This window comes from Xiphophorus maculatus, chromosome 14, assembly GCF_002775205.1.
Source record: "Xiphophorus maculatus strain JP 163 A chromosome 14, X_maculatus-5.0-male, whole genome shotgun sequence".
Classification (NCBI taxonomy): domain Eukaryota; kingdom Metazoa; phylum Chordata; class Actinopteri; order Cyprinodontiformes; family Poeciliidae; genus Xiphophorus; species Xiphophorus maculatus.
Genome location: NC_036456.1, coordinates 5,349,735 through 5,367,746, shown reverse-complemented (window position 1 = coordinate 5,367,746; position 18,012 = coordinate 5,349,735). Strand labels below are relative to the sequence as shown.

Below are 18,012 nucleotides of genomic sequence, written 5' to 3'. Positions count from 1 at the left end.
AGCAAAAACTCAGACATAATTTTCCATTTTTCATAATTTTGTACATCTTCTGTGCTGTCTCAGACCGTACCACTAGTACAACTACAGTTTTACTTTGGTTTGAGCAGCCCCTCATACTGCATTTAATGAATGTTTGTGATACTTGTGATTGTATGAGTAGCTTGAATATTGTTTCACTCTACAGGAAACATAATGAGCTAGTTATGAGAAGTTCGGCTCCCTAATGGCTGTTAATTTATTGTCAGCTGTAGCTTAAAGAGTCTCAATAAACGAACATGTTTTCTCAGCTTCAGTTTTCATCATTTAGTTACTGTAGGTCTAGTTAACTATAACTCTGTACTAGTTAATTATCATAGGACATTTCAGCAACAAGGCAGCTCAAAGGGCTTCATATGTTCCAGTTATTATAAATCAAAGGCAGCTCTAGACAGGTGGGGTTTTCAGCCGTGGGTATATTTTCTGTTTATTTCATGAATACGCGATCAGTGGGGAGTTGGCTCCCCCTTGTGTTGAGTAGGTGCTCCTGCGCTTTCTGATAAAAACTGACCTCAGAATCCCCCAAAGCAGCGGCAGCAGCTGAGCTGAGCCTCAGTGTGGCTGTAAATTCATTTTTGGTTCATTTCTGGCATTTGAACTTCTGTATGGTCCAATGCTTGGATGGGGAGTTCGGTTAGGGGTTCTGTGCCATTTTCTTTTGACTAATTTCTTCCTCGTTTTGTGGCCGGCAAGAGAGTTTAGTAATTGTAGTCTTTGAGTCTTTGAGTTTAGACAGGAGTGGTTTTGTTTTTTGAGCTATAACAGGATGTGTTTGTGTTTGTTTTAGCTTTGGAAACCCTGAAGTCTTTTTACCACTGCTTGTGTTTCCAAGGAACTGAAGCGGAAGAAAAAGAAAAAATCAATAATTGACCTTAGTTGAGTTTCCTTTGATTATTGACTTTCACTGCTTTTTGTAAATTGTGTTACATCCTGTGTCACCGTAGAGTGACGGGGCTGTAAAAGGTTAAATGCAAAGATGACTGGAGGTCAATGGGACCCACCTGGGAGAATATGAATACCATTAGAGCCATAGATCTGAATTATTAACAATTCCAGGATTTATTGACAGAAAGAGAATATTTACCAGAATTTCTGTCTACTTATGATCCTCAGCCAACAGCTTTGCTCCTTTTCCTAACCTCAAAAATCAGCCATAACCTTCCTGCATTGAAGTTTAAACTAGAACACAAGCTGTCCCATCCACAGGCAGCAGACCCAGGAAACCGTCTGACTATATTTGTTGATTTTTTCTTGACCCTCTTATGAAATCCTGAAATATTTTAATATGTGCCGTAATGTTTATACTACAAATTTTAACTTTTTTATATAGATAATGTGAATCTGTCTAGCTCCAAAGTGACAACACTGGCATGGCTTACTTTAGACGGGCTTTTTATTAAATGCCGTGAAAACTATACAAATAAAACACAAAGCTTTAGACATAGATACGTTTACAGACAAACAAGTGACTCATGCTTTCACAACCGTTACCTCGTGGCCGCCTGCAACCTCGGAGGTCTTTAACAGATACATTTTCCGTCGTCCACTCTAAATCAAAATATTATGTAATTAAAAGACCATAAGCAATAAATTTACAAAATATTACAAACATAACTACAAAATACATTGACAGTTACAGGACACGAGGCTTCTGATCCTTCTCTGTTTAATCAAGTCTTGCAGCCTTTCACATATACACAAATCTCGCGAAACTCAAATTTATCATTTTCTAAACAAAGAGCTCGTGGTTTTAGCCCACATCCCAAAACTCACTGTGCCCAGTCCTCACACAGCAGTCAGCTCCAACTTCAGTCAGAACCACCATCTCCATGTCCAGAATGCTAACAAAGAGAAAACCTGACAGGCTAATCTCCTCACAGTCGGGTAAAAGACTGAGAATCTGCTTCACACTGTTGAGGAAAAGGCAACAGGCTTTCATTTGTGACTGGTGAAAATATGCAGGTGAATATTTTGTAAATTAATACTTGGGTAACATGATGATAGGCAGCAGTACATTTCCTCATTCCCACACTGTCAGAACTATTTGATGTTTTTGTTGCAGTTGCAACTTGTCAACACAAGAGGGAGTAGAAATGCTGCTTGTCACTTTCTCCAGACCCGTTTACCTCTGGTTCAATGGTGTTCTAGTGAGATGAGACAGGACAGAGTCAAACAGTGTTTTGATTATTATTTATTATTATTATTATTATTATTACATGGATTATTCTTAATGAAACAATATTGTGGTTTTGGAAGACACCAAGAACATTGTTCTCACTAAAACTAGGAAATAAATTCAAGCTGTTACAATATGAAAGAGGTTAGAGCTTAAGTAGGAAGTTGATATGCAGAAAGTGTTTAAAGTTTTATTATCAATGGAAATGTTTACTAAGCAAAGAAAAAAATGAACTGAAGTTATCAACTTTGGACCTTAAGAGGAAAGATCTAGAGTCAGGACACAGCTTCAGTTATTACAGCTAGAAACCAGAGACCAGGGTCAAAATTGGGTAGTAGTGATGGACTCTGGCCTGAACCTTCAGAGTCACATAAAGACAGTAACAAAATCGGCCTTCTATCACCCGAAGAACATCTCCAGCATTAGAGGAAAGATCTAAAGAAACTCATCCACGTGTTTCTCATCAGTCGTATTGATTACTACGACACTGCTAAACAATCAATCCTCCAGCTGCAGCTGGTCCAGGATGCTGCTGCTGGTGTTCTCACTAAAACTTTTTATGATGTAAATCACTTTGAACTGTCTTGTTGCTGAAAATGTTCTGCACATGACTGGCATACACACAGGGAGAGATGGAACCAGTATTTAAAAAAAAAAAGTCTCTCACCTGGTTTCTCAAAACATTGGATCCGTACAGACACACGGACTGAACAACAAAAAACCTGTTTTAGATCCACTTTCAAATGTCTCTGTGTGGAATGATCCTAAGTGAGTGTTAAGGAAGAATAATTTAACATTAACTTTGGACAAAACGTTTGGCTCTTTCTTCCTTAAAGTCTCGGGATCCCTAGCGGGCGGTGCTGCAGCTGGAGAAAGTGAAACAACAACAGAGCGCGTTGACGTCACAGATCACAGAGTTTAATCCCATACAAAGCAACGCATGAATCAATTAACAAAGCTGCAGAGGTACAGAGATATGCATTGATTTTCCCATACAGGCAAAGACAGAGAAGACAGATCAACAAAACGAAGACAAACGAAGACAAAGACAGACAAAAAAGGCAAAGACGCGTCTTTGGAGAGAGCCCATGCAAAAAGCAAAAAATAGTGGCCTCTCTCTGGATTTTTAGCGCTGACACGAAATTTTATACTGAGTGGGTGTTTCTTCAATTTAATATATTCTATTAAGGTGTTCCGTTCTTCGACCAATTAGAAACTCCCGTAGGGACTCAGAGAAACTTAAGAACCTCCCTGATTTACGGCAAAGATTGGAGGGCCGTCTGGTTTTTGTCTAAGCAAAAGGGCGGACCACTTAATGCTAATCCCTGTCTGGTATGGGCGGATCCCTGGCGCCGAAAGGCCCTGAGATGAGATTTCGCAGATACCTCTGAAGTCTCTTCCCCCAAACTCCCGTACTTCTGCCCCATCGGAATGCTAATTTTATGGCTCTGTGTGACAGCGGGGGGCCCCTGCTTGTCTGAATGCCTGCTCATTCGGCCCCATCCCGCATCTCAGACAAAACCTGTTCCAAATAAGAGTATTGAATATAACTTTTACACATGCTGTAAGATTAACTGTATTAAGCACTAAAAATAATCATTTTTTCTCAACAGTGAGTCATTCCATTTTGCGTAGGTAACACTATCAGGAATTTCTCTGTTAAGAAGACTTTAAATTTACAGGCAGAACCGAAACGGACCCAAATTTAAGGCCGGGCTGATCCAAAGTCATTTACTCGCTGTTCAGGTCAGGCTCGGGCTTCTGTGGTGCATTCAATAAGTCTCCAATAAATACAGCACAGAGAAAGCCAAACAAGAATGCACAACATGAAGTTGTGTTAATCTACTTGTTATAGTGTAAATAGAGGAGAAGATAGTTTAACCTATTGAGGAAATAAGGGCTCAGAAGTTAATCAGACTGTAAAAACGCAGCACATTGCATGTGCATGTGGCTCCTCCCTGATCTCCTCAAGCAGGATTCTATCCATCACACTTTCTTGATGATTTGCACTTGACTCACCCTGTATTTACATTCTGTATTTTAAAATATCATGGTCGTTTCGGCTACTCGCCTGCATATTTTGAGGAGCTAACTGCTAGCCTCTTATGACTAAGCTTGATTCAACGTGATGTTATACAGTTGTTGTTTGAGGTTCTCATTTTCTTCTTTAAGTGTATTCCTTGTAGTGTATGTTTTGTCATGAGCCTGTTATCGGCAGGTTTGATTATTATTTATGTTTTTATAGCTAAAGTCAGCGAATCGCAGGTAATCAACTTCATAGCATTGTGGTAGACTTTGATCATGTTTATTCCCTTTGTCGATTTTTTTGGTGGTCTTTGTAAAAAGAGTATTTATAGATTAGTAGTTATAATTTTGTATTTGTTTATCACACACACACTCGAGTATAAACCCACCCCTATTTGTATGGAGGAACATCAGTGCCTAATTATCAGTGTCATTGCCAGTTAAAGGCAGCATTTTTTGGCAACTAATGTGGCCAAGATTGGTGCAACCTGGTCTTGGTCTAAGGTTCACTCAGTCATATTCTAGTTGGTTTGGTAAAAAATAATGAAAATAATTTGAGATGTACATTTTTTATTTTCTTAGATTATCTTTCATTTACAGACCCAGTCAATAAATTATAATATTATTGAGAAGTCCATTTAATCAGAAACTTTATTAGTAAATGAAACTCATTATGTAGACTAGTTGCACATAGATGGATGTTTGAAAGCCTTTATTTCTTTTAATTATGATTTTCCACTTACATTTAATGAAAACATGAAATTCAAAATTTGAATATTACACCACATTACATTTTAAATTGACAATGAGCCTCACTGGAATGCATATTTTTATTTATTGACTGACTGTAATTACTGTTCATGTCAATTCAAGCTTCATCAACAAACTTAAATCCATTTATACACACATTAAAACACCATAAAACCATAATGTTCCCTCAGATTTTATTAAAAAAATAATAATTCTGGAAAAATCCTGAATTACATAAATTCAAACCTTTTATTGCTTTTCTGGATGGCTTTTTGCATGTATCTATATACATATTTTATTTTTCTTGGCATTTATACCTCTGATATTTTTGTTAGCAAGGCTTTTTTCTTCAAAGTAAGGCCTTCACTGATGTTCCAGGGTGACGTTCATGTTATGTGAAAGCAAGTTCTGTTGGATGGATCATTTTCATTCAATTTAATTATAATTCGAGAACATTAACCATGGCATTGGCACACTGTCTGGTTAGTAGGTTCAAGTCATTCAAATGATCACATCAATCTTATTTCAGATTTGGTACAGAAGAAAGCCACTAAAAGTAGTTGTGTAGCTGTTTCCCCAAACATGTGTGTTTGCCTTCAGCTGGACGTAGACCTGGTCTCCCTGCTGCAGCTCCAAGAAGGCAGCATTGCCTCCATTATCAGCCCCGTCAAACAGAGTCATGTGATCAGAGCTCGCCAGAATATATTCATTGTTCTTCATGAGGAAGAGATTCACAGGCTGATATCCACCAGCATGATAGAAGAAGGAGAAGTAGTACATGCCTCTAACAGGTGCAACAAAGATACCTGTGGAAACATTGAGTCAAATAAATTCTGTTGCCTTGTCAAAAACTCTGACTTATTGTTCCAAAAATTTTTACACTCCTAATTTTGTATTACATACTGGCTTGCATTCCCTGAAATAGTTTTTTCAGGGAATGAAAACATAACATAAATAGTTATGAAATTGTTTTTTCAGGGAATTAAGTTTTCAGAGATTAAACTTCTCAGATTAATCTCTGAAAGTTTCTAAGAAAAACTTTAAAATGTCGTTGCAAAATTTAGACTTTTGGATCTCAGAAATGTCCTCATTTTTTCTGGAGAATATTTGAGATAAAAAATTTTGTTCAGTGTTTTGTTACTTCTTTCTGTTTTTTTTTTTTTTTTTTTCATGTCTACAATTGTCCAAATATGGCATTGTAGTAGAGCAATCTTTCTCAAACTGCGGTCCCCTGACCAATAGTGGTCCACGAGATACTGCACGTAAACAACCGTTTATTTGCCGTGACGAGGGCTACGACGCTACAGCTAGCTTACCAAAGAATAGTGTTAAAAATAATAATAGAAAACTGGCTTAAAATCAGGTCACTCGAAATGAAAGACGAACTGCAGATACCGGTGGAAAGAAAACAACTCCAGGAATGTTATATGATCAGAGGCAGTTGAGTCACAGCTGCTGTTGTTCACTAACGATTGGATTCCTTTGAATCTAAGCGGTGAGCAGTAGGACTCGACTCAGTTAGTGAGAACTGTTCTTTGCTTTTTATGACTTTGCTTGCTCATGATGTTCTGCTTAGAAATCCACAGGTTTTGCTATTTTTATTTAATTAAAAATGATTAAATTAGACAGAATACTATAAATAAATAGAATTGATAGAAATTGGTGGATCATTTTTACATTTAATGGTGCAGAACATGATTTTTTGTTTCTGCTGAAGCAGCTCAAGTCTATTTTTTATTGTGCTTCTAAATCACAAGTAGCCCTAAATGTTAATAATGCACACAACACTTGGTAGTAAAGAATGACTTATTTTTTATTTCCATGTGTTTGACATAATTGGAAAGCTTAGACACTTTCAGAATCTGTAAATAACTCAAAATATTTGGTTCTTCATGCTCATGGCTTTGTCGCGGCCAGTCACATTTATAAACAGCATCACTGTTCTCATTAGGATGAACAAAGAAAACAACAATAAGTGAGTTAAGAGACTTATGTTTTTATTTCAGGTTGAATTTCATATGTAAGACGTGCTATCGCTGGGACAATTTCAGGTTAGATGGTCCATGAGTGTTTGTTACATGGGTTAAGTGGTCCTCAGCCAGAAAAAGTTTGAGAAACATTGTAGTAGAGGGAACATAGTGATGGAGAAAGACAGTTTGATGTATCGCCTGTTATAGCACCAGAAACTGTCTTTGTAAGCATCAAACAGTGGAAGAAGGTTTGGATATGTTGGAAGGTAAAATTTAAATGTTCTGTATTTGCACACCGGAGGATCAGATCGCACTGGAGCACATGGCGACCGAGGCGCGACCGCACGCTGACTGACACCAGGATGTTACTGACTAATTCGCACATAAAATAAAATTAGATATAGTCACCGGATTTTAAGGAGGCAGACCTTACTTATTACAAAATGGAACAAACCAAAGTCAGGCAGTTGTTCAAAAAATGTATAACTTGTCAGAAAACATTTATTGTTTTTTAACTGTTTTCATTGCCTTAATTTTTTGCTAATTAGGCATGCTACAATTGAATCCCATTTACAACCCTGCTCACACCACTCTGAATAATTAATGAAATTATGTTAGAAATTGTAGAAAAGAAATAGGTTGACAGACTCTTTTCAATCAAGCTCATGATATGAATATTCACCCATCTTCATAGTTTAGGGTGACCATATTTTACTTTGGGAAAACCCGGACAACCTGCGGGGTGGGGGGGGTGCTGGACAGAAAGTCTAAAAGCGGGAAAACTACATACATTTGCGCATTCGCATGTTGTTGGCGTACTGACAGCCATCTGACGCGGCTCAGGGATTACGTGACACGCAGCACCGTGCGCAGTGCCCTACAATGCACTGTAAGCTATGTAATGTGTTTTGAGGCAGTTGACCAAAATCCCGGACGATTTTTAAATTCCCCCCGGACATCTTTTTAGGTCTGAAAAGTAGGACATGTCCGGGAAAAAGAGGACGTCTGGTCACCCTATCATAGTTATCTCCCATAACTATGAAGAAAGATTTTATCATGTTTAAATTGGAATTCACAATACTGTTTTTGCTCCTGGACAGGTAACAAAATCTTTTGATAAACAAAGTAAATTTTTAAAATATTTTCATCCTACTAGAAGATGGGGAAAAAAAGCTATTTATAAATATAGTTATTATTGAAAAGAACAAATCGACTTACCTGTGAGCTGGTTGTAGGCATTGCCCACATTTGTTATTACTCTTTTGTAGACTAAGGTTGTGAGTAAGTTGACAGGTCCAATTGCTGTATCCCCTGGCAAACCAACACTGAAAGCCACCTTGAGTGGTTTAGCTTCTAGATAAAATATAAATGAAAAATAGTTTAATCAGTTTCATAATCATCAGAGAAAGTGCTAAGCCAGTATATAAAAAAAGACTTTACCTTTCTCTTTAAGCACCAGAATCTGGCTTTCGGTCTCTTTCAGCTTTGTTTCCAAGGCTTCACTTTTCTCTTTCAGATTTGTTTGCAAGGCTTCACTTTTCTCTTTCAGATTTGTTTCCACAGTTTCTAGTTTAGCTTTCATGGCTCCAAACTCTTTGAGGAACTTACACATATCAGGAAAGCATGACCCGATTTCAGAAGCGACTTCTGTTTGAGGTAAACCTTCCTGGCCCAAAGTTAAACCACAGAAACACACTAACAACCACACACTGAAAGTCATCCTGGTTCTGTATGCTGTCTCTATTATTCTAATTGACTTGATCCTGTTTGCTGCTTTTATAAAGCTTCAGGATTAATGGTTAACTGTCGGGAAAACATGCTGTGAATGCTCCGTTTACTTTATCAGTGCTTTTGCGATGGTGAAATATTTCTTGAAAATCAATGTTGGCACTAATGGAGTTGGCAGACATAGAGATGCTCATATAAATTTCATTCAAAGTGACAATCATAATAATGAGGAAAATTATATACTTCAGATTCTTGTGAACACAGAGCCTGAATGACAAAAAACCTTTTAATCGTTTCTGTGTGAACACGTCTTTAGTGAGTCGCTGCATCTTGTGAAGATAACACTTCAAGAGATTACTCTGATACAGGGAAGAAGTAAGTATAGCTTAGTTTCACTAGAAGATAGACAAACACAAGCTTAGGTTTTGATACAACACAGTGGAATTTAGTTGACAGCCTGGAACGACAGAGACGTGTGTTGACTGCGATTGGTGCAAAAACCAGAGCTTTATTTTCCTTTGGTATGATGTTAGGTTTTCATTTTCCCATTTGCCACATTCCAATGATGGGGCGATTTTTCAAAAGGTTGCTGTGGTTGGCATCGTCAGCCTCACATGGTTGAATTCAGATGTGTTGAACAAGGGAGACATTTAAATGTTGCAGAAAACTGGCCCTGAATACCTGAGCTGGAGGACTCCTGCTCCAGACACAACACCTTAGATTCTCCATGGGGCTCCGGTCAACATGTCCAGTAACATCATGGTCATTGAATCGGGTCTTGATACATTTGGCATCACAAGAGAAAAGTTCAAATTCCAGCTGGAACAAACATCAGGAAACATTTTCATGTGAAAAGAAAACTTTGGACCACTGAGCAACAACCTGGTTCTTTTCCACTTGGAACCAGATGAGACATTTCTGACAACGTCTGTCTGATTCTAACAATGTTCTAGCATTTAAAAAAGTTCCTCTTCAGCATGTCTTAACCACCATGCTTCTCTATGATGCCGTTTACAAGAGTTTGTTGGAGCGTTGGACTGAGATGATGAGTCGTAGCGAGACTGTGTGTGAAATTATCATTGACATCACCTCACACCACTTAATGCTTTAGACATTTTATTATTGATGTTTTCTATCACAACACTTTCAGTACAATTGTATTTAATTTAAATCAAATCAAACTTTATTGACAGACTGAAGTCCACACTTAGACATCTTGGAGAAACAAAATGTTCCTAGAGAGACTTGTATTTAAAAGGAACATTAAAAAAGGAAGACAAGTCAGGCATCTCTAAAACTATCATGAAACTATGTAAAAGAAGTAGCAATTTAAAAAAACAATTAAATATGTATTATGTAGTAGGCAAAGTGTGGCCCAGGGGCCATTTGTGGACCTTGAAATTATTTTTTCTGTCCCTGACCACAAGGCAAGAATGGTAAGAATTTGGTCAACAAAACAGAAATTGTTTGATTTTCTTTCAATAAGGTGACAGTTCTTAGCCATTGAATTAGAAGGTGTGTCCAAACTTTTGGTCTGTACTGTATAAACACAGTGTATATATATATATTTTTTTTTTTTACAGTGTATTTTTTGCAGCCTCATTTAAAGCCACACAAATGTTTCACCTGATTTTACTCCCGGTTCCCAGCAGGGGAGAGTCTGTGCTGCTCTGCAATAGGCGCGTTCAGCCAACAGCATAAAAATCTGTTAGTGTGAGAGGGGTGAAGGCTGCAGGGGTTGAAACATCAGCTGCAACCACAAACAAACATCTTTGATTTTTTTTTTGTTTTATCTGGATAGATTGAACAGGTCACTGACCAACCCACCTTCCTCTCCACTCTTTCCCGCACTTGTTGTTGAGAGTCGATGAAAAAAAGAAAAAAAAGCATGGCAGCAACTGTTAACTGATTTTTTTTCTTTTTTTATCTTTGAAGAAGGAGGATCTCACTGAAAGAGCAGAGCTGCAATGGAAGAATTGAAATGTAAAATATGTACGGAGGAGAATTGTCAGGTCAAGAATCTGTGATCATCCTTGAAAAATGATGTCGACTTAAATCAGTAAAGCTTCGAGGTAATTTGCCTTTCAAGTCTTCATCTCAGGTGAAATGGAGACGCTGTTGTAGGAAACCAAAAAAGGCTCTACAAAGTATTTACTACAGGGTGTTTTTTGGTACCAGCATTTTATTTGACTTTTATTTTTGGAACATTTAGGAAACCATGCATCGTTTGCCAAATGTATCCTCAACTTTCATTTGGCCAGTCAGCTAAAACGTACATTGAAGTTCATCTTTGTAATGTCACTACATGTGAAACAGCTCAATGCCTTTTCAAGCTACCACATAAATGATGTACAAAAAACTTTGTTGTGCATTCACAAGGAATAGCAGGTATATATTTGATTAAAACTCAGGACCACTGCATCACGAGTTTACAACAGGCTACAAGGAATCTCAAGAGCATTTTTTGGAAAGGTCACGTTAGATCAATGGTTGCTGCATTCCCGTAAGCCCTCTGGTAGAGTCAAGGTCAAGGAAACGGAACAGTAAATAGAGACTTTTGGACAGTATCAGCAGTTTTTGCAGGTTTTTGTTGACTTGGTCTTGGTTACATTCCATGTATTTATCAATCGACTGTTAAATTTTAACAATCTGTATTGATCATTTAATCTGATCACACAGTATCCTCGGATTTCAGAAAAATCCGAGGATAAGACAACAAGCCTGCTTGTAAACCTGTTGACCGAGGGCAACGCACGCCGTTGTCATTTACATTAGCCGAGCCGCTGCTAAATGAGGCAGAGTGCTACCTAGCATGGTGTGTGTTTACTTCACACACATAAGTGGCGGAGACTTCTGAAGAAAATGGTTGGATTTAGGAAAGGAGAAGAAAATGTAATAATTCATCATTCATCAAATTTATCATTTTCTAAACAAAGAGCTTGTGGTTTTAGCCCACATCCCAAAATTCACTGTGCCCAGTCCTCACACAGCAGTCAGCTCCAACTTCAGTCAGAACCACCATCTCCATGTCCAGAATGCTAACAAAGAGAAAACCTGACAGGCTAATCTCCTCACAGTCGGGTAAAAGACTGAGAATCTGCTTCACACTGTTGAGGAAAAGGCAACAGGCTTTCATTTGTGACTGGTGAAAATATGCAGGTGAATATTTTGTAAATTAATACTTGGGTAACATGATGATAGGCAGCAGTACATTTCCTCATTCCCACACTGTCAGAACTATTTGATGTTTTTGTTGCAGTTCCAACTTGTCAACACAAGAGGGAGTAGAAATGCTGCTTGTCACTTTCTCCAGACCCATTTACCTCTGGTTCAATGGTGCTCTAGTGAGATGAGACAGGACAGAGTCAAACAGTGTTTTGATTATTATTATTTATTATTATTATTATTACATGGATTATTCTTAATGAAACAATATTGTGGTTTTGGAAGACACCAGGAACATTGTTCTCACTAAAACTAGGAAATAAATTCAAGCTGTTACAATATGAAAGAGGTTAGAGCTTAAGTAGGAAGTTGATATGCAGAAAGTGTTTAAAGTTTTATTATCAATGGAAATGTTTACTAAGCAAAGAAAAAAATGAACTGAAGTTATCAACTTTGGACCTTAAGAGGAAAGACCTAGAGTCAGGACACAGCTTCAGTTATTACAGCTAGAAACCAGAGACCAGGGTCAAAATTGGGTAGTAGTGATGGACTCTGGCCTGAACCTTCAGAGTCACATAAAGACAGTAACAAAATCGGCCTTCTATCACCCGAAGAACATCTCCAGCATTAGAGGAAAGATCTAAAGAAACTCATCCACGTGTTTCTCATCAGTCGCATTGATTACTGCCACACAGCTTTGCCTAAACAATCAATCCTCCAGCTGCAGCTGATCCAGGATGCTGCTGCTGGTGTTCTCACTAAAACCAGGAAATACATTAAAGATCTGCTGTTGTTGTACCAACCTTCCACACCTCTCAGTTCTTAGTCCTTTATTTTGGATTTTAATGATAAACAGATTTCATAAGACAAGATCTGACAATATTCCAATTTTTGCATTTTTAATTTAACGTATTTTGTGGCCCGTCAGTAGTCTAAAGTTACCAGCTTTGGCCCCGAGAAGTAAAGACTTCACGACTGTCTCGTCAGTGACGTTCATGGAATGTGGGAGTACGTTTTGTTGTAGAGTTATATTTCGTTCAGCTAAAAACAACATTTTCAATTTCTTAGCAAACAAAAATCAAAACACCCAACTGTGGTATTTTCTTTTTGTTTGTTCAATGAGTTTAAGTCATTTACATCAGCATTCAATCATTTTTCAGACTTGATGCAGCAGGAAGCCACTGAACGTGGTGTGGTAGTCGTTTCCCCAGACGTGGTTGTTTGCAACCAGCTGGAGGTAGACCTGGTCTCCCTGCTGCAGCTCCAGAAGAGCCGCATTGCCTCCATTATCAGCCCCGTCATTCACTGTCTGCTGGTCAGAGCTCAACACAACAATGTTGCTGTTCTTCATCAGGTGCACGTATGAAGGATGTAATCCTGAGGCGTGATAATAGAAGGCGAAGTAATATATTCCTCGAACTGGTGCAACGAAGACACCTGTGGGAGCAACAATTTAGTCAAACAAGTGAGTCGGACTTAATGTTCCTTCACATTTCTGAAGAAAAGTGAAATCTTAATGGCTTCCGCTCCCTGGGCTTTTACTCCTTAACTTAGTGACAGCTACCTACGTTTTCTGACAAGCTAACCACATTTATTTTGATTAATGTTTTTGTCCGACTTTAAGATTTACAACGGTAAGTTACATATAGCTGTATGATCAACTGAACTTACCAGAGTGCTGGTTGTAGGCACTGCCTATATTTGTTATCACGGTTCTGAAGACCAACGTTTGGTGTTGGCTGAAGGGCCCAATGGCTCCATTCCCACCTGTCGCAGCACTGAAAACTACCTTCAATGCTTCTAAACAAAAAAAAAAATGAAATATGAAATATGGTTCAAACAGTTCTAAAAAACTCAGTAAAACTTCTAAACCAGGGTTGCCCAATGTGGGTCCTGGAGGGCCGGCATCCTGCATGTTTCAGTTCTCTCACGGTGGAAGTAACGACCTCCTTAGCATGTCAATGTTCTTCTTAGGCCTTCTAACGAGCCATGATTTGATCCAGGTGCGTTAAACCGGGAGAGAATTAAAACATGCAGGATGCCGGCCCTCCAGGACCCACTTTGGGCACCACTCTTCTAAACCAATCAAAACGAGACTTTACCTTTCTCTTTAAGCACCAGAAGCTGGCTTTCAGTCTCTTTCAGTTGTGTTTCTACAGCTTCCAGTTTTGTTTTCACAGCACTGAGCTCTTGGTGGAAGAGCGACAAGCCAGGACAGCATGACTGAGATCCAGCAGACGTTTCTGTTTCAGCAACACTCTGGACCAGAGTTAAACCAGAGAGCAACACTAGGACACAAAAAGTGAAGTTCATGTTGACTCTGTCTCCAAATACTCAGACTGACACCGTCCCTGATTCTCGCTGCTTTTATGCCATTCTGATGCTTTTTGTCTGATGTTGATTATTGACAGAGTGATTGTAGAGCCCACTCTCCAAGCAACATGCTCTGATTCTCATTGCTCAGAAGATCTGCTTTATTGTAGTGGCCTGAGGGTTGTGACATGTTTCCAATTGCTTAACTTGACCTTAATGACCTGAAAATCGATATCCAAAACCAAATACTTTGATTATATATATTAAAGTGTAATATATATACTATATATCTAATATGTTAGAGTTTTTCGTATCTATGCAAAAGTTTATTAGACAGTGGAAGAGTTTGAGGATAATGAATCGACTGTAGACATAATATTGGTGCTGTTGGACTGGACAGGGAAACACAAGATTAGTTCTTGGTAAAGTTTAGTGGACAGCCTGGAATGACGGAGATCGTCTGCGATTAGTGGAAAAAGCTGAGCTTTATGTTTCTCTGTTGTGTGTTTTATATTTTCAATTTCCTCTTTGCAAAATACTGAATTTTAGGTGTTGGACATCAGGACAGCATGTTCAGGAGGAAGCAATGAACTTTCTTCTTTAACAACAGCGCCTCCTGCTGGAGATGTTTTTTTTTGTATGGTTCAATCAAAATTCTACTTCATGAATACACATGCAAGAAAACTGTTCAGACTCGATATTTATGTTCATCAAACACACTTGACTTTAAACCGGTGGTTCCCAAAGATTTTCTGGGCCTCCCTATGGATTACAATAAAATCCCCTCCAAAAAAGAAAAAATAAATCAACACATCGTTCAACCAGACATAAACCTATTCACACAATTTGTTTTCAAACTCCACTGAAGTTTATGTCACACTTCAGGTTGCAACAAAAGAAACTACAAACCATCTTTACAGTGAAACACTTTTGTGTAATTGTTTTTTTTATTATTATTCATCTATACCGATTCCCGCGCCCCCCCTGCAATGTCACTGTGCCCCCCCCCAGGGGGCGCACTCCACACTTTAAACCAATTACAAATGAGATCCATACAGGCTTGTTCTGCAGAATGTGTTTAATTACAAAGTCTTGAGAGGCATAAAGATTTTTATCCGTGAATAATTCAGTCATTTAAGAGAAACCATACATTGATTTAGGCCTTTTGTTGTTGCAACAACAACAACATATATAAGTACAGTCAGATCCATTCACATAATCTGCTAATAAAAAGTCCTGTAGACAATCTTCTGTTTTCTCAACCGTTTTTTAAAATGTCAGAATTGCGACGGAAAGTCAGAGTTAAAGAAAAATTGTAAACATTAGTGGTTTATTGCAGAAAATATTCCAAGGTCATTCTTCATCGGGTACAATTTGAATTCTGGATTCATTCCCACTTGTGCTTACACAATAAATGACTCGAGGGCTGTTAACATAGTAAATTTAGTTTGGAGACAAGAAATTTATTTAAAAGCTTATATGTTAAGCGCATAGTAGCGTAGCATATGTAGTTTATTTCAGAGTGGACGCAGAAGAACACCACTGAAGGTGGTGATGTGGTCGTTCTGCCAGATGTGACTGTTTGCATACATCCGCACATACACTTGGTCTCCTTGTTGCAGTTGCAGCAAAGCTGCATTGCCTCCATTATCAGCCCCATCATGTGATGTTTTGTGGTCATAGGTTGTCACAACGATCTCGTTGTTCTTCATCAGGGATAGATTGACAACTTGTGTTCCAGCAGCATGATAAAAGAAGGTGAAGTAGTATATGCCTGGAACTGGTGCAGCAAAGATACCTGGGGAAAAACAAGATTTAGGTTTAATAAATATTATAAAACACGATTCAGTCTTTTTATTTAAGGAGGTTACTCATTGCGTTGACTTTGGAGAGGCCGCTGACTAGCATGCCTAGGCTGTTGACCAAATGGATTGCTGTCCATTAGCACAGATAGGCTAGCATTAGCTTTGGATATGCTCTTAGTCTCAGTCTTAATAGTGCGTTCACATCAAATGCGCTTTCAGCATCAGACGTGTCCGGTTTACATTCAAAGTTTATGTGGTGACTCACATAAACGTGAGTCACGGTTCGTCACGGTGCCTTTTGAGCTTCTAGCGCGGCGTGATTTGAAGATTTTGGAGCGTTTGATGCATCAAGCGCGTCCGTCACATCTGACAAATACGCTGGCAGCGGAAAACAAGGGCTAGAGCCACTTTGACACGTCAGACACGCCCGCGACGCGCCTCCAGATGCGCAGGAATCTCAAAATGAATTTGGGGTGAACGCACAATCAAGCGTCAGCATTCAAAGTCCACACGCGTTGATCTTGAAGCGTCGGGCGCATTTTTGACCCTCGCAATACGTTTGGTGTGAATGTATCATTAGCCACCTGCTGAATCGGAAGCCAGCTTCTTCAGCTGCATACTACACAGCATGTTTATATGCTTGATGTCATGTTTTACAGTAAACTGTCAAAAGAACAGATGTCAATGCATGTAATGAATGACGCTAACAGATTTAATATGCAAACTATTTTTCTTGACAACGTTTTCCTTAAAGTAAGAAGTACGAGTCGCGGGTGACCAACATAGTCAAGTTAGCCTACAAAATGCTAATATTAGCCTTTCTGTGCTAATGGACAGCAGAGGAAGTAAAAAAAAAACTAGTGGGTGACTAGCCTATGCATGCTAGTCACTAGCTTCTTCAAAGGTAGCAGAATTGCGTTCTCTAATTCTCATTTGACAGCGGCAGCCGTTCAGTTATCGTTACGCTCCTATCAATAATTTGATCAGTAGCTAGTTTCAGAATAGATTTAGCCTCCTGCGTCAAGGAAGTAGTCGACACTGGGTGTACTTTAGTCTAACGTTTGGCAGTAATATTGTAACAGGAGGCACCACCAGGTGTTGCTCCCTCCACAGCCTGAGCCTCCATTAAAGGGAAGCTGGGAGGATGGTGGCCAAGTGTTAATTTCCTGTGTGTGAGACCAGGTGTGTGTTGGGCCCAAGCTGTTTGCTGGCTGTGGTAGGTTTGGAGGAAAACTGTTGGTGCTGGTTTATGCGATGAAGGTATGCATTGTTTTTAATCATTTTAGTGGTTTATGTGGGTTTGTTCACCTGAAGTGGTGTTTAAATTCAGGTCGAACATTATTGGATTGACAACAAATGGATAAACTTAATGAATAACCCTCTTATCTGTGTAACAATAGATATTGTTAATAATTAACTTCAGTCTGGTTGTTGTTTATTGGTTTATTGCCCTTCGGCTTGACGGAGTTGTAACAATATTGTGTTTTAAAGTCTTGGACATCCGCAGTAGGAGAGTTTGTAAACTCCTACCCTAGTGACTCTGATACTACAGGTATTCAAATATAGAAATGTATGATTTAAATAATATAATGACCCACCTGTGTGCTGATTGTAGGCATTGCCCACATTGATTATTAGTCTTCTGTAGATTATGGTTGTGTCTGTGTTGAAGGGTCCAATGCTTCCACTGCCACCAGTTGCAGCACTAAATGCTATGTTGGTTGCATCTAAATAAAGAAAAAGTATAAATATAGTTGTAAACTTTTCATTTGTTTAGTAAAATATGTTTTTAAAATGTCCAAGAACAGACTTTACCTTTCTTCTTCAGTTCTAGAACTTGGTTTTCAGTCTCCTTCTGCCTCGTTTCCATGACTTCTTGTTTCTCTTTCAGCTTTGTTTCCAAGGCTTCACTTTTCTCTTTCAGCTTTGTTTCCACAGTTTCTAGTTTAGCTTTCATGGCTCCAAACTCTTTGAGGAACTTACACATGTCAGGAAAGCATGACCCGGTTTCAGTAGCGACTTCTGTTTGAGGTAAAACATTCTG

The 18,012-nt window shown here is 38.7% G+C and overlaps 3 protein-coding genes across 3 annotated transcripts; all 3 read right to left on the bottom strand.

Annotated features, from left to right (window-relative positions):
- Window positions 1-5,053: 5,053 nt before the first annotated feature.
- LOC102217119 (complement C1q-like protein 2) lies at window positions 5,054-8,732 on the bottom strand. Its single transcript, XM_005810147.2, has 3 exons — window positions 8,398-8,732; window positions 8,176-8,310; window positions 5,054-5,793 (listed from the first exon to the last, which is right to left on the bottom strand). Exons 1-3 carry the CDS (start codon window positions 8,675-8,677, stop codon window positions 5,513-5,515), a joined length of 696 nt encoding a protein of 231 aa, XP_005810204.1. The 5' UTR covers window positions 8,678-8,732; the 3' UTR covers window positions 5,054-5,512.
- A 3,325-nt stretch (window positions 8,733-12,057) lies between these two features.
- LOC111611235 (complement C1q tumor necrosis factor-related protein 6-like) lies at window positions 12,058-14,283 on the bottom strand. The gene is made up of 3 exons (XM_023347119.1): window positions 13,953-14,283; window positions 13,522-13,650; window positions 12,058-13,287 (listed from the first exon to the last, which is right to left on the bottom strand). The coding sequence occupies exons 1-3, from the start codon at window positions 14,161-14,163 to the stop codon at window positions 13,007-13,009; spliced, it is 621 nt and encodes a 206-aa protein (XP_023202887.1). The 5' UTR covers window positions 14,164-14,283; the 3' UTR covers window positions 12,058-13,006.
- A 940-nt stretch (window positions 14,284-15,223) lies between these two features.
- LOC102220919 (complement C1q tumor necrosis factor-related protein 3-like) lies at window positions 15,224-17,955 on the bottom strand. The gene is made up of 3 exons (XM_023346643.1): window positions 17,784-17,955; window positions 17,567-17,695; window positions 15,224-15,961 (listed from the first exon to the last, which is right to left on the bottom strand). Exons 1-3 carry the CDS (start codon window positions 17,953-17,955, stop codon window positions 15,681-15,683), a joined length of 582 nt encoding a protein of 193 aa, XP_023202411.1. The 3' UTR covers window positions 15,224-15,680.
- Window positions 17,956-18,012: the final 57 nt, after the last annotated feature.